Source organism: Labrus bergylta, chromosome 23, assembly GCF_963930695.1.
Source record: "Labrus bergylta chromosome 23, fLabBer1.1, whole genome shotgun sequence".
Lineage (NCBI taxonomy): Eukaryota > Metazoa > Chordata > Actinopteri > Labriformes > Labridae > Labrus > Labrus bergylta.
The window spans coordinates 10,525,604-10,548,009 of NC_089217.1; the positions used below are offsets into that span (position 1 = coordinate 10,525,604).

The following is a 22,406-nucleotide window of genomic DNA, read 5'->3' on the forward strand; positions in this document are numbered from 1 at the left end:
TAGACGGACACTTCTTGCATCTATTGTAAGCATGATTCAAATTAGTTTACTCAGTACAGTGCTGACAAGCGGTTTAAACTTCTGACCCAGTTTTTTCCACCAAAAGTATGACTTCTACCTCTGAGAGATGAGTAAAAGCAGCTCTGTCAGACTGGCATCATGTCTTTTTTTTTTTTTTTTTTTTTTGCAGGTTGTTTGTTGTCCTGGGGTTTGCGGTCTGGTAATAAGCCTCTGGCTGCTCTGACTGATGTGTGTGTTCAACGTGTGTGTGTGTTCATGCGGCAGATAATGGGGCGTCCTGTACAGCCGCGCAGGACTCGTCTCTAGCTGTGCTGTGATGGGCAGCTTGGTACTACGCTCCAGGCCTCTTCTATTGCCACAAACAAACACACACACACACACACACACACACTCACACTTGGACGTGGCAACATGCACACACCTAACCGCAAGTACAAATCTGATTGACAGAGCATGCTGAGCACCAAGCTGTCACTCACACTTTCCCCCGACTTGTTCTCTCTTCTTTCCCTCCTTTCTCGCCTCACACATGCAGACCACACAAACACGCACACGCAATCACAAATCTCGCTAGTTGTCACACGTAAGAAGACATAACACCCGCAACAGAGCAGGGAGCTTAGCAATGCTGCTTGTGACAAGCCCACAAAGATGATAAGAGTGAGCAGGAGACGGGGTACAGTTTCAGCAGAGTTTCAAAAACAACTTTTTTTTTTCAGCCTCATTAAGAGCTCAGTTGGTGCTCAGTTAACCTTTCGAAGACCTCTGCTGCTTCTGCAGACTGGTGTTAACTACTAAGGGGCTCATTAACAATATACGAGAGCTCTGAGACAACGCAAGAGTAATTAGATTAAATGTAAATAAACAGAAAAACATTTGCGATGCAGGATTGAAAACATCTCTTAACACATTTTGGTCAGGAGAATGGAGATGTTCCAGGAACGAATACAGAGGCCCCAAAGGGCCAAAAGTAGAAAAAGGTTCCTTATGCATTAGAGCGTCATTATATTCACATCGCACAGGTACAATATTGAATATCCATCAAAGCTTGACGTTAGATGGAGGCTGTGTGAGTACGGCTATGGGGTTCAAACTTTGATTTTGATTTTGCTTGTATTTGGTATGCAGGCCATGTCACATTTCCTCTGATCTTGAATTTTTGGACACCAGTCGGCGTTAAGAAGGTGAACATTTAGCTACAATGGTCGCCCTCAAGCAGGTATCATTTTGGCTCTTCTTTTGGGACAGCCGTGTCGTAGAAACTACAAAATCAGCAGCAGTGGAGCTGTAAGCAGCTTCAGTGAACGGTAATGCGAAAGCTCCCAGGCTTTTGGGATGACACAGAGGAGGATAAAGACCCTGGAGCTGGCCGCTAAGACGTTAGCAGCACAGGATGAAAGCCCCGAGGCTGTCACTAAGCAAGGTCAGGCTTTCTCAGGGAAAGAAAAAGAGAAACTTAAAAAAAGAAAAACACACAAAAAAAAAAAACTCGGAGGATAAGAGTGACAGAGAGAGAACCAACCTTTTGCGGAGATCTGGATGCGGAGACAGGGGACTGCGACCTCATGTTTTTAGCTGAAGAGCCTGCTGACAACCAGATGAGAGAGAGGGGAAGAGGAAAAGAGGGCAAATTCAAATTAGAGGAGCGTTTTCTTCCATTCACCGTGATGACACAGAATGAGTCATGCAAACATACACACACACACACACACACACACACAGAGCTGAGAGGGGCCTGTGGCTTAAAGCATCAATGAGTCAAATAAGCCCTGATGTTGTGCAGGTCCTTTAGGCCGCCTTAAGCTGTTTCTACATCCAACAGCTGCTACGGCTCTAGCAATGAGGACAGGAAAAAGTGAGGGGAAGAAAAACACACTCCATCTGCTTATTGTGCTGCTGGGCAGCAAAATACATCATAAAGCAACAGGGAATATTTCAAGTCTGTAAATAAGTGAATAAGTACAGTTTGGGTTGATGGAGGAGGAAATTGTTGGAGGAGGAAATTGCATTTCTAAGGGTATTCTAAAGAAAAAATCTGGGAATTGATCAAAATTTGAATAGGGATTGACTTCAACCTCCCTTAAGTCCACAAAGACTTCTAGACTTTTCCAAAGCAGAATCTAAAAGACTTTATTGCAAAAAAAAAAAAAAAAAAAAAAAGCATTCAAAGCCAGTAAGTACAGAAAACACACACTGTTATCATACACAGTATGTGGATGATGTTAGGGGCAGAAAGCAAGGCAACAGTCGCTGAGAGCCTCAGAGGGGGAAAATACACACGGGAGGGACGAAGAGGAGGAGGTGTTGGTGAAAGCACCAAGTGTCAAAAGCCAGAGTGGAAAATTAGTACCATTCTTCATCTTGAAATTCACCAGGATCATCCAGTTTACCTGAGTACGGTGGCCTAGGAGGGACAGGAGGGCATAGCAATTTGCCGACAGAGTCAGAGAAGGATGGAGCGCGCTCTTTTGCGCTGTCAAGGCTCCAGCTACTGGGTGTGGGTCTCACTTACAGCACACAGAGACATCACAAGTCACATGACAGGTTATGGGATCACACAACACGACACAGCATGGGGGACATCGTGACATCATGCACTTTTCACACAGGTGATGTGTGTCCATTGATTATTTCCTCGAGACATTCCATGTAATCAGACGCCTTGCTGAACTCTCATTGGGTTCAGACTACCAACAGTTGAGGTGGTCTGAAGCCTCTTAACCCAGCAGCTGAAGATACTTCAGAAGTCTGTCTGACATTGTTGTTCCAAACACTTCAGCGTTATATATTTAGGAACGCTGTGTATATTTTCTTTTGACAGTTATGTTATCAGCTTCAAGAAAGATGTGGCAGATACACAATCACAGGATGTGTGTTAATTCTGGCACCATCACTTATTGCTGTATGCATAAAAGGTGTCATGTCACCATATTGTAGAAGCTCTTGTAACTCTCACTGCATTATTTACAGATCACACGTGAATCACATGGAAAGGTGTGTGTTTGCGTGTGAGCTGTGAGGAAGCTTTCACTTCTGCTTTTCCACGTTTTATTTTGAGCTGTTTTCTTACACGGTCTTGTGTAATGATTTCACAAAGTGTTATTATGTCATGGCAGCACTGATAGAATGACAGAAGCCTCATGTGTTCATTGTATACTTGGGAGAAGTCCCCAGTAGTGATCTACCTTTTCTTATCATATTATTGGATTAATAATTGGGGGATGTTTTTCACTCAATGCACTGGCATAGCTTGTCCCATAGCAATAAAAAGGCATTTTCCCTCAGAATACTCCGAGAAAAATAACAACCAGGGGGTTAACTAATAGATATGCAGTCACATATCTGAATGTCTCATATGTCCGTCAGCACAGCAGGAATACTACACATCACTTCTGCCTTGGAGTGGAGGGAAAATGGAACCGGGAATGTAAGTGTGTCTACTTTTTGTGTGACTCCTGAGGAGCTCTCTAAGGCAGGTGTGGAACAAAAAAAAAGAAAAAACAGATGCCTCCCATCACTCTGGTCTATCTGTCAAATACCACAAGATGACCGACACAGTTGAAGGTGTAAGCGAAGGTGAGTAATGGAACATTTGTGGCAACCCCTGCATTACTATTGTCTATTTAAGGGAAGCTTTTTTTTTTTTTTTAAATGATGGTGAATCAAGACGATGGGAACTTTTAATGTAAATTAAGGTAAATGCTCTTTTAAATAACAATAAGAGGCACACAAAATGATACAAATTATATTAAATGTATACCTCAGAATAGGTTTAAAGACCAATGTTTACACATTTAAGATATTATTATCAGGCAGGAGGGGACTCCCTTCCATGTGAGTACATTTTAAGGGTTTCTGAGTGAATGATTGTTAAAGAGTCTGTTTAACCCCGGTGTATTACCTTTGTCTGGTGCTGAGAGGTTGGGGTCACTCCTTGGTAAAGTGGTATCGCCTATCTGATGAGAAGGAGCTCTCTGCACACAGAAAAAAAATGGTCCAAATTACAATCAAATACATGTGCAGAATGAAACAGTGCATATGAGATAACAAAGGTAAATGCCATCTGTGGAGGAATAATTGAATATCGGGTGGTTAAAATAAATATCAAGGTGTGAAATCCAAAAGAAATTCAATGGACACAGGCAGCTCCAGAGTCAGACAGAGAGAGAGAGAGAGAGAGAGAGAAAGAGAGAGGGGAAGTGCTGAATGTGTAATGACCTTTATGTCGAGAAGCGGGCTGATATTTGTAAAAGTGAAAGAACACTCCCTCAACTGAGGCTGAATTGTATAAATACAGTACATGTCTTTTTCTTACAGTGTGGTTGCTCTGATTACAGTAAATGATAAAAGTCGTCAATGTTTCTAATAATCAATACACCATTCAAAACTAGTTTCAACAATGTCAGGTTGGAAGTAATGTGAAATCCTCAGCTGTGGATTCAGAGTGTTTTCACTCTGACTCAACACTTTCTGTGTTTCTGTGGGTATAAAAAAAAAACAGATGAACTGCACCAGTAGCGTCGGACATGAAAGGGCTCAGAAAACAAACATAATATTTTTCAGTTACAGTATCTTTGAAACTGAGTATGGAGCGTGTGATTGTATTATGTTCTGCCCTTCCGATGGAGAGGAAAGTACAATATCTTACCGTACTTGTTGGCTCTAGTTCATGTTGTCACACAGGTCTTTCTTTCTTTTTCTTTTTCTACTGAAATGACGTAAAGCTAGACTCGGCCTTTATGAAACAATTACTCTTGCACGCCTTCGCTTCAAAGGATGCAAAGGAATGTGCCCTTCACTCGGACAGATGTCACCAGATGTGTGATTGTTGAAGATCAGCAAAGAAGAACAGGCCACTGCTACCAGAGTCTGTAAGGTTTTTTGGCAGCTAGCAAAATGCCAGGCATCTGTGTTTTACAGTCTTACATTTTGATGCTGTAATTTGGGGTTAAGATGGGGAAAAAAACATGTTTTTCTGAAAAACATTTGGGACTAATTAGTTAGCTCAGCTTGTTTCTAGGCTTAGATTCCTTTAGTGTATTGAGCTGGGCTATATAATATATAACATGTTAGCCTATAGCCATTAGACATGAATCAAATATCGAACTAGTCCAGGTATCAGTATTTGAAAGGAAAACATGTTGTCAGAAGGTTTCTTCTTCTTCTTGGTTGTTGCAGTAGTAGACAATAGAGATGCCTGTGAGGTACAATTTGTCCAAAATGAAAAGATTTTGTGTAACCTAAATCACACTACACACACTTGGAAGACAAACGGAGCCAAGTGAGCGCGACTGAAGCTAACCAACGCCTCTGTAAGGGCTACAAATAAGAAAAAAAACGTGTGTTCCTCGTCCATTGTCGCGCTAAATAGCACACGCATGCCGGTTATGTCCATCTGCTTACAGTAAAAAGTTGAAAGATGGGACGGAAATTATTTTCCTCATTCTGTATTCTGTATTCTCATGTCAAAATGTTTTCTTTTCATGCCGTTCTCAAAGTGACTTAAGTTAGCAACCCAGAATGTTTTTCCTGGATAATGTTACATACAGAAGGTACACAAACTTTATCTCAGGTTTTTTTTTTTTTTACTACTTTGGCGAGGCAGACGGCTCTAATTACAGCAAAATTCATGAGCTTGGCAACAGTTGCTATGAAGATGAAGCGTGCTTTCAAATGTGTTGCAATTTGTAACTAAACATAGTCACATAGTTGTTAAATGTATTACAAGTTTGTCAGTGTTGTAATATATAGCTTTAGCTGACCATTAGCATTGGCTGGAAATAGTTTTTTTGGGTTTGGACTTTTCTTGCCAAATTGCACTTTGGGAGTTATGGTTAACTTCTCCAATTATGCTTGTTTGTACCCAGTGTTGTAATGAAACTCATGTGTGTTTGACTAAAAAAATACCACCTATAAAGACTGGGCTAACATGCAAAGAGTTGCATTTATTTTTTAGCTACAACTCAACCTGCAGTGGAACGCGAGCATTAGCCAAATTCAGAAAACAGCAACTCTCTGACAATCGTTTTGGTTGTACAGCCCATTCCTTTGAGAGTGTGTGTCTGTGTGGTGTGGGAATAGGTGTGTGTGTGTGTGTGTGTGTGTGTGTGTGTGTGCTCACCTGTGCGGGGTCCAGGGGGTTGGGGAAAATGGCGCTGACTGGCCTCTCTCGTGGAGACAGACAGGCATTCTCCCTGGAATGTTTGTGTTTCTCTGCCATCTGTGGTGAACCTGGAACGCACCGTGTGAGGTGTTAGAGCTTGTAACACACTCAGACACACAAAACACACAAAAGCATGTGCGACACAAAGAGGACCAAATAGCAGTAAGGTGTTAGACTATTACCCACAAATACTGGCAATCAGGAAAGACCAATCTCTCGTTCTCCCTCCAAGCCTCTCTGCCTTTCTTTCAGCCTCGCTGGCTGCACAACATGATAAATGGCTTGCTTCTTTCAACACACACACACACACACACACACACACCTTTCTCACTCCCCCACCTCCTCAGTTAGACTGGACAATCAAAGCAGACAAAGAACACATGTAACACACGCACAGAGATAAACCAAAAAAAAAAAAGCCCACACACGCACACACAAATGCATAAAAATCCTCGCTCACACCATTTCCACTGCACTTCCCTTCATCTGCTGTTAGTCACTGTATAGATCTTGATCCATTAGCCAATGTGATACAACTTGGAAGGCGATCACATGATTATGAGATACCCACCGCTGGCTTTCATTCAGATAAAACGCTAGCCATAATTCTCCCAAGGCTTTATGGGTAGACAGAGGCCACTTTTATAAGGGCGCCGCCTTCTGCCAGCAGCCTGCCAAAGGGGAGTGTATACGCTACCATAAACGTCTCCATATATTCTTACTTCTTTTATGATGTGGGTCAGCTTTGAACACAGCGAGATGAGCAGGCAGACAGAGAAGCGATTAGGTATTCACGCTCCACAGTAGAGGAGGAGGTTCGAGCTGGACTAGAGATTGTAGCTGTAATTGTCTCTCACTCTCTCTTGCATTTTCAACCGGCTCCATGTTTCTTTCAGCAGCATTTGTCTCTCCGTCTCAGCCCATTTCATTTTTTCATCCCAACTCATTTTGTATTCCCTCTTTTTTTTCCCCCTGTCTCTCTCTCTCTCTCTTGATCCCTGTTCTTCTCCTCCATGTGTCCCGCACTGTCTTCTGACCTCACTAACCTCACCACCGACAGGATTCAGAGAACACCATGTCGCTATAAAGGTCACAGGTTTCCCCCCCGCGCCCCCCAGCTGAAGCCCTGTCTGCTTCGCTCTGGATTGAAACATCAGCTAAGAGCCGACAGTGTGAAGCTTTGTAAAATAAGGCTTTCTAAGACTCACCTCTTGCACTGGAGGGGGCAGAGCTGGTGACATTAGGCGAGGCAGAATGGTTGGAGCTGAGGCTTGAGGTAGATGGACTGGGCTGTAGATGGGATGACACGGATAACTACATCATCATTAGGAAAAACAACATTGTGAACACACCAATTTTTTCTTTTCTAAATATGAAATCAAGTAGCTTGATTATGTACAGTGATAAGAAGTCTGTGAGTCTAAATGTTTGTGATGTAGTTTGTTGTTTGTCGTCAACCAAAGCTGCGCTGTGAAAAATGTTGATGTGGCTCAGGAGAGATGTGCGTCTTTCTGAAGTCATACGTTTTTGTTGTGTACCGGGTATAAAAAAAAAAGGAGAAAAAAGTAATTTGGTGACAGTATCTATTTTTGATTCTTCCGCTGGGAGACATCAAAGTGGCTCCAATTACTAAGAAACTGCAGTTTTTCTTTTCTCCAAAAAGTGGAAAACAACAGCTAGCACTCGAAGCCAAGTCGTTCATAGCAGGCTTCAATAAACGGCAAAGAACCATACATTTGGCAATATGTCTTATTAAGTATTGTAAATATGAAGCCATGACCACAACCAGGTTCGCTCAGATTAACATAAAGACTGAAGAACAGGGGACTAGCCAGTCTGAAGATTACTTAATTATCTCACAGTCACATACCAGTCATGTACCAGACTACTGTTGGTTAAGAGCAGTGATTTCCTAGAGTCTCTTCCTATTTCCTTAAAACCTCAAGTTACTTTAACACTTACTTAAAGCTTACTTACTTAAAAAAAAAAAAAAAAATGCTGTTAACGGCTTATTTCACTGTAAATGCATCTCTTTAATGTGATAATCTAAACTGTCTAACTGCTCTTTCACACAGCCTCTTGACTAGTGTATGATAACTGCATCCACTGCTGCAGCTGGTACCATCACTGTGTTCAGCTTCCCTTTGCAGTGAAGTTTGTCTTTGACATAAGCTGCTTGTTTGATCATGATATATTAAATTCATTTTCAGTCCAAACATAATTCAGATACACACAGTTTTGAGTTGGGGACAAGGGTGTTTTTTCCCCCCACATGTCTACAACATACTCTATTGACATAAATGTATCAGAGGTGTATGATTCCTTGTGTCATGACAATATGACTCCACACATTTTTGGCCAAGAACCAATTCTGGTCTTGCAGTAAAAAAAAGGCAGAGCGCCCAATTTATTGTGTGCTTCAGCAGCGTCAGAGCTAGCAATGTGAAGGCTTCCACCAGTTTACACGCACGCTGAAAAGAAAATCACAAAGAAAGAAGAAACTACTGCTCAGGTTGACAGTGTGAATAAGAAGTATCATTATTTCATATGTCAGGAATTCATTACACATGGTCCAATTGCAAAAGAGCTTTGAGCTAAATCGTGTTAAAAAGACGACACTTCAAACTCTGTTTTCTAGAAATAAGGCAAAGCATAGGAATTATTAAGTCTTGCATGTAACTATTTCATGGTTGTAGAATGCTGTTTGTAACACTAAGCATGTCTAAATTTGAAATGTGACAAGTTTACTCTCTTTAAAGTTTGGTTTTATACCTCCAGCACAGTGCAAGTATTTGAGAAGAAAAGAAAAAGTCAATGTGCAATTCCATTATAGAGTGTAAGACTTTAACCTTTGCAATGTATTTCTCCAGGAGAGCCGATGAAAAGGCTCAATACACTAAAAGAAATGATGTGTATCTTATCTTGTCTGAACCTGTCTGTTAGAATCACCCATCAGTAAATGGTACTTCATCTATAGAATCAAAGCAGTAGTGTTCAAATCTAATATCTTAATAGGTTCAGTCAGATTCCTTGACAACAGCGTGTTTCCTTTGATGTTTTTTTGTTATTCCAGGTCTGCCAGGTGCTGCAGACAGCTTGCCAGGAGTTGTCGGCAGCTTTCTGAATTGGCCAAATCTAGTTTAGATTGCTGCCCAAAGCCAGCGAGCTCTCCGGACGATCCACACAAAGCATTGTGTCTTTATTTGATATAATCTAGCCAATTTGGGCAGAATTCAGCAAAAGAAAGTGTCAGGGTCAGAATGGGATTCAAATATAATGCAAGTAAAATGTCTGTGGAGTAAGAGGGCGATGAGTGTTGTGTGAGCTTTATTTGTGTATGAGAGAGTAAGAGGTGAAGATAACCTGCATGTTGAAGACTTCATCAGAACTCTCCGACTGCCCTGTGATATTACTGACTTCATTGGAGGCCTGCGACGACAGAGAGGACGAGGAGTAGCGGTTCACAGCCGGGTAGCTGAATGGGACTGCGAGTCAAATAGAGACAGAGAATGTTAGTCAGGATAACTTTAGTTTAAGGAAGACATGTTACTTTTTTTTAGCTTTTGGAGGTTTCACTCACCGTAAGAATCCGACAGGCAGCCATGGAAAAAGACAAACAGAGAGAGAAAAAAGGTCAGATTCCAGTAAGATTATCAATGTAGCAATCACAGTATTCGCCAAACACTCAAAAACAAGGCAAAAGTTTAAAAGCAAGGTTAGATAACAACCACAAAAGAGTTTAAAAAAAAGGGTAAGAGCAAAAGAGCAACGAAAAATACTTAGAAATAGATGTAACCAGGTTTTATGTTGGCAAACTGAGGATAAAAAACATAAATCAAAACTCAGTCAGTAAAACACAAAATGTCACAGGGAGATTGAAGTGATGTGTGTGTCTGTGTCTTTGCGTGTGGCTGCGCCCCCCCTGGGAGCACGCCGTGGAGGCAGAATGTCACAGGTAGACAAGAGTGGTAGGGTCACTGAACACATCAACACACGCACGCGCACACACACACAAACAGAGACACAGTCTGTCTGGTTGCCAGGGAAGCGGACACACAAAAAATATCCCTGTGGGTGCCAGCCAGCCAGCCTCCCCCACTTTTTGTATGCCCAGATGGAGCCACACTGCCGAAGAACGGAAGGAAGAAGGGAGCGAAGGCATACAGCATGATGATAGAGGTGAGGTGGGGACACAATGAAGTGAAAGAAAAAAAAGGAGGTAAGATGAAGGGAGAGGCCTGCAGTGAAGGGCAGTGCATCAAGAGAAAGCAAATGAAGGTGAGACTGCATACATTTAAAAGTGAAGGCAAAGCTTTTTAAAGAGGGCTTTTCACGTTTCTAACCTAAAATAATGAAAGCAAACAAAGAGGGAAAGACGTATCAACAGAAGAGGGGGGGGGAATAGAAAAATAGAAGATCATTACCTCCGCCTGGTAACCCCTCTGCCGCCGTCAGGGCTGATGATGTTTGGCACCGAGTTCCTGCATGTTCGCGGGCTCCCGTTGGTGAAGTGCACCGGGCTTGCGCGCACATAAGCAGGAAACTCCTGGGGTTTTAAATTGGAGAAGAGGTAGTGTACATGATTAAATGCTTCTCTGCGCCAGCGTGAGGTGGGCGAATTAATTGCACACCAAAAAAAAAAACGGATGAAGGAATTGTGTTTAATGAGGCGTGGCTTTCCCCTCCCAAGGACCGACGGGGGTCATTCAGTCAGAAGTCGAAAAACCCAGCGGTCGCTTTCTGTGGTCTCATAGTGCGTGAGCGACTCGAGGGGGGTTAATGGCTTGAGGAAAATCATTTACACGAGTGCAGTTGTTTTAATCTTACTTAATTGGCTGTCATTAACTGACATATCGTCTGTTAATCTACATTTATTCATTGACAAATATGTAGCCACGGGAATACATCATTTGGTATGTATATGTGTGTCAGCACTTTCTCGTCTTCTTCTGGCCTACCTGTATGCCCAGGCTGGATTTCATCAGATGAAACTGGTCCACGAGCTTCTTGTGGAGAGGTCTCATGTCCTGGGGGACAAACTTCTCATGCACAGCGAGACCGTACTCTAGGATGTGCGCCTGCAACAGCGAAACAAGTTTAAATGTCTGGATCATTTGAGTTCAAGCCTAAAATGAATGAAATGACAGAGCTTTGGATCCTCCTGATTCAACTTATTGAACTTGTTTCTCATTTCTCAAAGACATAGTTGGTTAAAAAAATAGTCTGCAAGTTGGCATTTATTTCAATTCTTCCCAGCTAAACAGATTTGTGTATTGTGAGTTTGTATGAGAAATATTTTTTTGCAGTACAACATCAACAAAATGAACAAGTGGAAACAGTAAGACACTGTAAATATATGAAGACAATTTGGGTTGAATTAGCATTATGAAGTAAACAATATTGATAAAGGCTATAGAGTTAGACTAAGAAGTCCTCTAGGTGAGGTATTAATGCATTTGATGGCAGATAAAACACATTACAGTAATCCTATGAACACAGATTTTACATGACATGATTATGTAATTAATGAATACAGTGTGGGAAAAAAGCATCACTAGCATGTCTAGTTTCAGATGACTTTTACAGGTACAACTTTTTTTTTTAGGTTTATTTTTGGGCTCTTTATGCCATTTTTTAGAGGTAGGACAGTGCAGGAAAGAAGCAAGAGGTTGGATTCAAACCTGGACGGCCCACTAGGAGGACTTCCATACATACAGTAGGGCGCATGCAGTAACCACTACCTCACTACACCTCCCTACAGGTACAACTTTTAAATGTAGACTGAAACTCATTGACATTTAATGCATTTTTATAACATTGTTATGAGAAGAAAACAACTATTAATCGACTAAATACCAAACCAAAAGAAATAATAAATAGTGCATGGCCTTGAGTTTGTGTGTTTGAACTGTGACACTTTAGTACTGTTCTCTCCTTTCATGGTCAAGCATAAACATTCAGGATTGTTGTGTATTTGAAAAGATTTTCTTGCACATTAAATGAAATATATATGAGTATCCTGTATGTATGAAAAAAGACAGTGCTCTGATTAAATGTCATCCCTGCTTTACAAACCTGCTCAAACATAAGTTCCCTCAGTCGCCCGATCTTCTCTCCATCCTCGGGGTGATTCATAATGTAGTCCTTCACGAAAAAGGCCTGCATGGAGGCAAAAAAAATGCAGAACATCTGTTATGCACACACCGGGAGTTTGATGCAGTCGGCTTTCTGCACTGCAGCGTTACCTGAATCCCCTGCTGGGCTGACACAGTGAATTAGTGTCCACACGTTTTAGTTGAATCCCTTAAAATAACATTCACCAGCAAACACCCAAACACAGTGAACTAACATCCGGCTCAAACATGGCGTAATACTCTTGGCTGGGTTTGTGTGTTGTGATATTAATATCAAGTTCAGGGACCAGAATAAAAAAAGTCTACAATGGATACAAATAGACAAAACACTCAGCCAAATGAAAGTAAGTCAGCAGAATCAAAGGATTGATTTGACTTTGATTTAGGGGCCAATCTGGTCTCAGATTTTAAAAGCTTCATTTCAAATACCATCATTCAAGCTGCTCCTTCCTGTTATAGATCAAGTCTCTTCTAAAACAGCATACTTCCTGATTATGGCTTACACTCTGTGCTTTCTCAGACATTTCCGTCAAAAATGACACTTGAAGGAGAAACAGATCAGATGCAAAACTACCCCTGTCTGCTTTGAAGGGTTATAGCCATTTTCCCCCAACGTTGCATCCATACACTTAGTGTCAGTTCTTTGTTGTTTACAATGCCATCAACACTTGTGATGTATCTAAAGATTATAGTAAATCCTTTTCAGTCAGCCTCAGCGTACACAAAGAGGAAGACGATAAAAGACTCGGCTCATAATCTGCTTTTCAAATCTGCCACGGAGGGTAACACATGCACCAAAAATACAACAAAAAAAAAATAAAAATAAAAAAAGGTTAGTGAGGGGGAGTTCGCATAAAAAAAGATCAGCAGGGTTCCTCTCCAAAGGACTCAGCTGTTTATCTCCAAAGAGACAGAGCCAGATGCAGCGGGAGAGAAAAGATGTTCAATGCTGCTTGGAATGAGACGGAGACACACACACACACATACAGTAGATCCCTTTGATGAAAGCATGCCATTATGACATGTAGACTATGAATAAGCAACAACACAACAAATATTATCAATCGAGGGTCAACTTCCCGAGATCCTCATAGCATATATTAGCTGTTAAAGACTTAAAGTTTCTCTGTTATTAAACAATGACAGACAGATGTATAAGAAATAAAAAAATATCTGATTGCATCGATGCTTTTATAGCTTTTCATGCAACTGTGCCAAGGTAGTAATTCTAAAACAAGAAGTGCTTCTTTCAGCAAGAAATTTAAAACCAAGAAACTTCCAGCAAAAATAATCAATAATCTCCGACAAATGATGGAAATTCCTGGTTGGGCTGCAAGGAATGAGGAACCTCGCCATGGCGCAGCTCAGTTAATCATTAAAGAAAAAAAAGTCCAATTAGAGATGGAACACTGAGGGGAGAGGGGGGCATAAATCAGACGGCATTGCCCCTCAAGGGTTCCGACTCTAAACTAAAGCAATAAATCTGAATATTAATAATGACAATTTCACCTTCATTTGTAGCCGAGCAAACCGCCACAGCTGTCAATCGGCATTACGCTGGGAAATTAATAGATTTATGACGCCTTTCCGCTAGGGCCGCCGCATGTGATATTCTGCGATGGAAAAAATGGAGCGATATTAGCGGCCGTGTGTTTGCTGCAGAATGAACCCCATCCGTGTCCACTGCATGCAGCATAATTGAAATATGTGTCAGATTTGTTTTTTTTTTTGTGCTGGATACAAAAATGCAAATTAGAAAAGGTTTGCAGGACAAACGTGACCAGAGAAATGGCATTTATTACACACAAAAAGCTGCCCATAATGTATAAAAATAAAATAAAGGGGGACTTAATTATTTTTACTGAAGCAGAAAAAACGACATCAGGTTTCAACAAAATAATGGTAGTAAAGGTGGAAAACACTTGAACAACCCTTGCATTTGTTGCCATACCTCAAACCTTAGTAGTAAAATAGTCCACTTCAACATGGAGACACACACGCTGCACAAACCCAATATAACCTTGCAAACAAACACACACACACACACACACACACACATGCAGTGGCAGTGTATTCCCGCACACACACATGCACGCATGCCTGCACTAAAGTGAGCATGCACCCACATATGAGAGCCTCAGCTGGAAAGAGTGGTTGCTATGCGACACAGAGCGAGTCCTCCAGTTTGTTGAGGGTAGAACCATTACTCTTGAGTAGATTTGTATATGTCTTTTATTTCATTTGAGCCCCACCTTCTCCAGATTGTACTGTAGTGTTCTCCTGCAATCGTTTACTATAAGGAGAAGCTTTTGGAGAAAATGTAACCGCTCTTGCGATCTGTGTTTCTGACCATCCACCTTCAGAGAATAATAAAGCAGCTGCAGAAACACTCCCATCTCATTCATTCAGCCATTATCAGCCATCCAGCTCTCTATAATCCTTCCTCCCACTCCTCTATGTGCCATTATATGACCTGACCCCTCTTTCTCCCCACATCCATCCTTCCATCCATGGACCCAACCCTCAATCCATCCACCTTTTCCTACATCAACCTTCCATTTCATTTTCCTGTTTCCTTCCCCTCCCTCTCTCCCATCATCTATATATTCCATCCATCCACATTATCCATCAAACCTTCACCTGGCTGTTCGTGCATCCATCCATCCATCTGTTCATCCGCTCCTCCCTTCACAAAACACTCCCTTTACCATACATCTCCCCCCCCTCCCGCTCTCACCCACCTTCATGCATCATTAGGAAATCCATATGTCATCGCTCCTGCATCGGTCTCTAAAACCCTCCAACCTTGTCCTCCATCCATCCACCTGTGCATACCTCTTGATAGCGGGCCAGCCCTCCGTTGACGGCGGCGTCGATGACCCCGTTGAGGCACATTGTGAGAGGGTTGATGTTCTGCATCTGCCGGCTCTGACACTGCGTGATCAATGTGCGGAGCTGTAAGTTCTTGTTCTCGATCACCTCGATGGCGTTCTCCAGCGGGCTCACCTCCACCTGGGGAGGAGAAGATGGAGAAAAATGAAGGTCCATTTTCCACTTTAGCTCCAAGGGGAGCTTTTCAAAGTTCGGGTGCAATAGGGTGAAGATAAATGGTGTGTTAAAGGCGGGGGAGGTGAAATTTGATAGAAGTCTGCATTTATCAGACGTTCAATGGAAGGAAAAATGCACTTATGGGGGATTATGGGAAATGTAGGATCTATATTTTTTTTAATCTGGATCTCCATTTCTTCGATGCTTTCACTTTGAGGATTTTTTTTTTTTTAATGCGTCCCAGACAGTTTGCATAATTGTGTAAGAGTGGTATTCTAAATTTCCTAAAGACGCCTTTAATTTGTTATTCAGAATAATTTTCCCAACAAAAAGATGATTTTTCAGCCACTTCTGGGAAACAGAAAAACAAGCAGTGAAAAAAATGTAAGGGGCTTATTTACACGTCTACTAGAAATGTGGAATTAATCTTCATATGAATCAAGTTTGCCATCCAGTGAAAGTGTAAAAAAAAATGATGAAAGTAGCTCTAGGTATAACACGTATAATAATTTGAATACGTTCACTGTAGCATATACCATACACGAATCCTTCCTGCATCCTGCATTTCTTCTTTCCCCTGCCTTTGTGTCCTTTCGTGCACAAACTAATCCTCTCACAGCTTTAGCCAGTTCTGTATTTTATGTTATTGCACTGCAAAAACCATTGTTAAATAATACTGGATTTAAAAGCCACAAATTTCCCACCACGCTGAAGCATACGTGCTGAAGCATACGTGCTGAAGCATATGTGCTGAAGCATATGTGCTTATACCGAAAGAAAAAGACACTGTGTTGTGTTTTGCATATGCTGGACAAAGCGGCATTTGAATTCCTCCCACTCTTAAGAGATCTGAATGTGAAGATCCAAGACTGAAAGAGTAGAGGGAATGGACTCATATCAAACATTGATGATTCCAGGCTAAAAACATAAAATAATTATTGGTAAAAAATGTCCAATATCTTTTTTAAAATTGGACATGTAGGTAATCAAAGTAAAGCAAAAAATTCCAATCTATCAAATGAAGGTAAACAAATGCTTCCAATAGCCCCAAAGCCGTGACCTCGGCCATTATTGTAGTTCAAAGTAATGACTGCGATCAATACCTGGGCATTAGATGGCAGGCCTCTAAATTGCAACCAGAAAAAGAAAAGCATATTACAGTGTCCCCGGAGAGGGAGTAGTGGGTACACTGCAGTTATGCCTTCATGCTTATTTCATCAGTCACACTCACCAGCTCCCTCTTCTCCACTTCAAACCAGCGGGAGATGCCTGGAAGACTCTGCACCAAAGTCAGTGTTGTCCTCTCCACCCACAGGCTCTGCATTAACAAACATCAAGTCGTGAGTATTAGCTGATTGCTGAACACACTTAAAGAAAAAATCCATAGCTACTTATGCCTGATGCAAGTATGTGCCGTATCTCTGGCAGACGGCAACACAATTTAATTAGCGCTTCATAGTTAGGGGGAAAAGAAACATGTTCAGTACATCTATTGCCAAACACTCATTCGTAGGTGTAGGTCGGAAGTCATTTCTTATATCTCCTATCATCATTCATGTTCCACCACTTAACTCTGTGAGGCAGCGTGCTTGTCAATATGCCAACATCCCACAAGGTCACACTGACAGCATGTAAACTATGGAAACTGTGGCATTCACTGCAGGCTATTAACATAATACATTCACACCATAGTGGAGAACCTAAAGCAGTGTTCACAACATGTCAGAAGTTAAAACAGCAAGAATTTAAGGATGGAAACCAGTAAAATCCCTATTTTGGACATTTGCATTTAGAGCTACAGGAACTTTTCATTTGTGCCGATTTTGGCGCCCCCTGTGGTCAAAGCTTTACAAGAGCAATGAGTGTTAACTGAAAAATAAAAACCTATCCAGCAATCTTTAAAGAGTCAAATGAATCACTCACAATTCATCTTTGTTATGGAAATTGTGAAAAAACAATATTCCCGCAGCGTGTTGTAAACACGGCAGCGGCTTCAGGCATTGAAAACAATAATTAATCCTGTTTAATGGTCACCTTTGCTTTTGCAGGACTTATAAAGATGAAAGCATCAAGAGCTTTAAATGCTTAATTTTGACTATAAAAGTAGATAAATAATTGTTTTTTTCATTATGCATTCAGTCATTTGAGTCCTTGATCAACCAAGGTCAAGATTAAACTAACTCCCATCCCATTAAAAAAAAAAAAAAAATTCTCCAGCTCGAGTTTTGAACACTGGTGCTTTTAGCTAAATGTTGACAACATCATGCGATGTAAAATAAAAAAAAATCATTATGATATTAAACCTTGTTTGTCTGCAGAGCATGTGAGGATCAAGAGACTGATACAACACACTTCAATGTATTTCAGGATTAGTTTAGATGCCACAGTCTTGCTCAAGGACACCTCAGAAGAGCAGACGAGTGCTGACATGTGATATCGATCCAGGGTCCGCCGGTTGAAGCAGGGTCTTCCGACTCACTACAAAACCCTGCTGCCCGTTATTGATTTCCTGCTTTTTAAGGCCAAGAAAAACCCACCTGAACACCTCTTTGGGTAGAAATAAAAGAGAGACATGTATTACAGTTTAAGAGCAGGAAGTTGAAAGGAAAATCGGACAGAAATGAAAGTCTTGACCTTTCTGAAGCTATTTTTTTTCGGGCAGATAGGAACTTCTGTTGAACAGCTTTTCAACTTTTTTTTGTGACTGATCACACCATATCCTGTTTGGTACATACTCTTGTCCCCATGCAAAAGTTTATTATCTGTATTTCTCCCATTTTAGTCCAGAGACACCCAGCCTTAATGGAAATGTGTTATTATTCAATTTGTCCAAATAGCTTTGATGGAGCTGAGATTAAAAGACTGCTTAGAGTATGTGTGTGTGTGTGTGTAATTTATATATATGTATGTCTTAATCCTGAATATTTATTAGCTGAATATCAGGGTCTGTTTGGTGTATGTGTTGAGGGTGCGTGCAGAGCGTGTATAATTAGTGATACAGAGGTCATGATGAATAAAACATTGGCTACACACACTCTTCTACCTGGATGCAGGAGAAAATGAAGCTGTTTCACCAAAATCTGCGGTGAAAATATGCTAATGTTCACATATATGTGACCTTAAATCCTGAAATATATATTTTTTTTAAAGTAGATTTTCCCATTTTGCAGCAGCTTGACATGCTGCAGTGGTCTGTAAATCATTTGAGTTTATTTTCATGTTTTAAAAAAAGACTAATTCATGGATTAGAGTAGTAAAAAAAAAATGCAAATGTATTCCTTAAATTTCGCTCGACACATCTCTATGTGATGCATTTTTGTCTTTATCACATTCAGCCGTTGCTCTTGAGAGTTTTTTCTTTTTTTTTTGTATCTTTCTCTTGTACCTTGAACTCATTCTCCTTGTCTTTGGTGCCTTTGTGAAAGGGCCGGTCGTATCTGAACCTCCAGATGTGATTGAACTTGTAGAAGCTTTTGATGTTGTCAGGCACTCCGTCTCTCTGCAGCACATCCTGACTCTCCGGGATGGGCGTCACGGCGTAGATCTGCAGGTCTGGAGGCACCCGGAAGTTAAGGGAAGCGCAAGAAGAGAGTGACAAGAGAAAGCACTAAAAGAGACAAGAATTCTTCAGTGACCTGAGAGAACATGAGGAACCATAGATACGCTGACAAGGACGACAAGGAAACACACAGGTAGAGGTCAACAGGATGATAAAGGCTGACCTTTACCATCCCTATAAGAAGTATTCACTAATAGGGAATAACGCCATGCATTGCCTGAAACCAGAAATTCCTTATAATGCAACAAGAAAGATAGAAATACAGCACAAAAAGCAGCTATTTGTCGATTCCTGTCGATTCCCAACTAATGCACCTTTTTTCATTCTTCTTGCTTCTGACAACCCCTGACTTGTACACAAGCACAATCCTGAAACAGCTCACACACCACACGACGTCGTTCTTGAACACAATCAATGCACTCAAACCACAAAAGAAGAATGAAGAAAACAAAAGAACTGAACAAAAAGCCAAAGGAGGAAAAAAAAAAACCTCTTTCATGGGAAAACAACAAAACAAAATAAGACTTGTCATTGTAAGCCGTGGAGGAGGATAGAGGAGTGATTCAGTGTTTTTTTGTGCACTGCTCATCCTCACCTTCATCAGAGTCGGAACAGCTACTGTACATACACACATTCATATACACTCCATTGATTAGAGACACAGCAGTGTGCTTATTGATTCAGACAAGTGGAGAAACACACATATCATATCTCATCTCAGAACGGATCATAATCATACGTCAGAAAACACAGATGCTGAAACGGAATTTCCAGCAAATGAGCCTGAGACTTTTAGTCCCAGTGGCTTCTTTGAGGAAACATATTCCGCCAGCCCTCTGCTGTCGCTCTACTGTCGACAATAAGCAGATTAGTCACACCTCTCTCACACGGGTAACACAATATAACCACATGCCATTGATTTTACCTAATAAATGTCTCCAGCTGCATCGCTCATTTTCCCCTTGTTCACACAATACAAGCAATCCAGCATTAAGACATTTGTTATACTGCAGGACTCTCCACTGTTTTTAATACACGCCTTCAAAGTGGATAATGGTGAAATTGAAAGCCACCACTTCCTGAGAGTGCTGCAATTTTTTTTTTTTTTTTTTAGTGAAACTACATAATGCTCTGCTGCTCTTCTGAATGCTGCGAGTACTCTTCCAATCAGAAATGTCAAGCGCTGGAAGATGCATCTAAAAAAATCCCTGTACTTTTGTAAAACACTACACCTGCAGCCAGGACCCCATTGGGGTTTAAATAAAACCCCCCCATGGACCTTATTAAGGAGTACCTAAAAAATGAACTGAGTCCAATGTTTCAATATGTCACTCAGTGTGTTACCTTTATAAAGGCCAAAAGTTGTCCCTTACTATGGTGGGATTATCTAAGAAATGTCCACTCTGGTGAAACACTCACAGCTGCTTGTATAGATCAATTCATTAAACAGACGCAACCCAGATGACTGTCTACATATCAATCATTTTTCACTTCTCTCACCTTGATAAAAGAAAAGCAAGAGGATGCTGTTTTGATTGAATCATATCAAACTGTAAAAAGCGCTACGGTTTGTGTAAGTATATTGATGTGCACATCTTCTTTGATCGGGCTTTCTTGCGTGAGATTCTGTGTTGTGTGAGTGCATGTGCCTTCCTGTAAATTTGCCTTAGATAATGACAAGAAAGAGATGAGGCGTCAGAAAGATGGAGGAACATTGTGTGAAAGAATGAACTCATTAAAAGCAATTTGTTTTTTTGTACCTGAACAAAAAAGAAAGCGGTGCGCGGAAGCCTGCGTCTGCGGAAATATGTATGTGTACTGTGCTCTTGTTGTTTTTATGGATTACCACACATGTTTGATCAGAACGGGTGATCCACACCTGTGTGAATTGTGCATGTTCTTTCCAAATCCAAAGGATACACTGTGCCTCTGCCTGGTATATGGTCTGGTCGGGCTGGTTTACGTGCTGCATGGCGATGGCGTGGGGGAACTCGTTGAGCATCCGCTGCTGGAAAGCCTCCAGCCTCTCGTAGTCATGGCCGCGGCACACAAACTCCTTATTCTGCAGAGGCAGAAAAGCATGGGGTTAGTTTGACATCTAGTGGTTGCGGGTTGCAACTGCAGCCTTGACTGCAAAAACCCTTACCAAGGACAGTGCCTGTTACATCATTAAATGGCATTGAATAAGAGTTGCTGAATGTCACCTCACAATGGAGGAGCGTTATGTAAGAAAAGTTCATTCTTCCTGCAGGTTTGTTTTTTCCACGCCCCTGTAGAGGTTGTTCTGTTCAACTTGATATTCATGACACAGAGGGAATATGGAGATGTCTTTACCCGAAGAAAGAAAGGGAACTTCTTTCCATAGAAGCCCACTCGGAAGAATTCAGGTTCTAGTCTCTGCTGGTCCATGATCTTGTCATAGAGAGAGGCTTCCATCATCTGGAAAGGGAAATAATGATTTTTTTTAATAAGAGCAATACATCTCATGGGTAAATAACAAGAATAAAGTTAGGTTTTTGTTGTAGGATTCCTGGTAGGATTAAGAATTCACTTAAGAGACAATCTTCAAAAAGTGTCTTTCTGGATTGTGTCATGTTCAACTCACCCTCATCTTGCTTAGGTTCCTGTAGTCGTAATATGACTCATACTGGTCAGCCAGTTCTCTGCACAGGATGATACCATTCTCCCAACACTGAAATAGTAAAAAAAAAAAGATTTTTCACAGTGAGGAAAACAGCTCAAGAAGCTGAAGCCTATGCATTTCTGTACAGAAAGGCTGATTAATAAAACTGATTTAATGCTCTGCAGTGCCGCTGCTAAACTGCTCTCTCACCACTGGGTGGTGCTGGTGAGTCGACAAGCTCAAGAAGCTCTTCATGCAGGTAAAACGCAGCATCCAGCCATCTTGCTAATTAAATGAAAAGCTTTCCTTTCCTGCTGCCTTCAAGTCCCCACGCGGCAGCGCTGGCAGATGGTAAAGCTCATGAATGTGAAGGAAAATTGGACTATGAGTAACGAGCAGAGCACTTTTAATGATTCCGTAGAGCTATCTTTTTTTTTTTTTCTTCTGGGATGCTGAAGTTTTATTTTAGTGTGTATGTGAGTGACTTTGGAGGGTTTCCATGACGCCACTTTTCAGTGAAAGTGCAGAACAAGGGCAAAGGTATTTAGGATAAAGGAGGGAATATCCGTAGAGAGGATCATTTGGAAAATAAGGAACTAGACCCTTCCTGAGTTCAAAAAAAGAAAAAGAAAAAAAGCAGAGCCTGGAAACTGTTAAACTGCCAATCTCACGGTTCACTCTAAGCCAAGGCCTAAAACTGACACGCAGATGCAAGTCACGCTTCACTTGTCAGTCTTGCTGCGATTATCCCTCCCAATATTTCTTACAGGAGAGGTGCAGGACGACACGGAAGCCTCTTTAATTACAGCTGCCAGTGTTGTATTTGATTTAACCCAGGAGATGTTGATGCCTTAAGCC

At 41.3% G+C, this 22,406-nt stretch overlaps 1 protein-coding gene across 9 annotated transcripts in view; it reads right to left on the minus strand.

The window, feature by feature from the left end:
• Nucleotides 1–22,406, minus strand: part of dock4b (dedicator of cytokinesis 4b) — a 112,268-nt gene that overhangs the window by 3,385 nt on the left and 86,477 nt on the right. For 3 of the 9 annotated variants that reach the window (XM_020639547.3, XM_020639550.3, XM_020639544.3), the window contains 15 exons: nt 21,531–21,617; nt 21,260–21,364; nt 20,846–20,987; nt 18,752–18,918; nt 16,598–16,684; nt 15,154–15,330; nt 12,260–12,343; nt 11,143–11,262; nt 10,609–10,730; nt 9,548–9,659; nt 7,393–7,498; nt 6,143–6,252; nt 3,923–3,995; nt 2,412–2,528; nt 1,544–1,608 (listed from right to left, as the gene is read on the minus strand). In XM_020639547.3, the coding sequence (XP_020495203.1) occupies nt 1,544–1,608; nt 2,412–2,528; nt 3,923–3,995; nt 6,143–6,252; nt 7,393–7,498; nt 9,548–9,659; nt 10,609–10,730; nt 11,143–11,262; nt 12,260–12,343; nt 15,154–15,330; nt 16,598–16,684; nt 18,752–18,918; nt 20,846–20,987; nt 21,260–21,364; nt 21,531–21,617 (1,674 nt within the window). The remainder of the gene's footprint in view (nt 1–1,543; nt 1,609–2,411; nt 2,529–3,922; nt 3,996–6,142; nt 6,253–7,392; nt 7,499–9,547; nt 9,660–10,608; nt 10,731–11,142; nt 11,263–12,259; nt 12,344–15,153; nt 15,331–16,597; nt 16,685–18,751; nt 18,919–20,845; nt 20,988–21,259; nt 21,365–21,530; nt 21,618–22,406) is intronic. The other 6 variants (XM_020639554.3, XM_020639549.3, XM_020639548.3 and 3 more) reach the window with 5 other exon arrangements.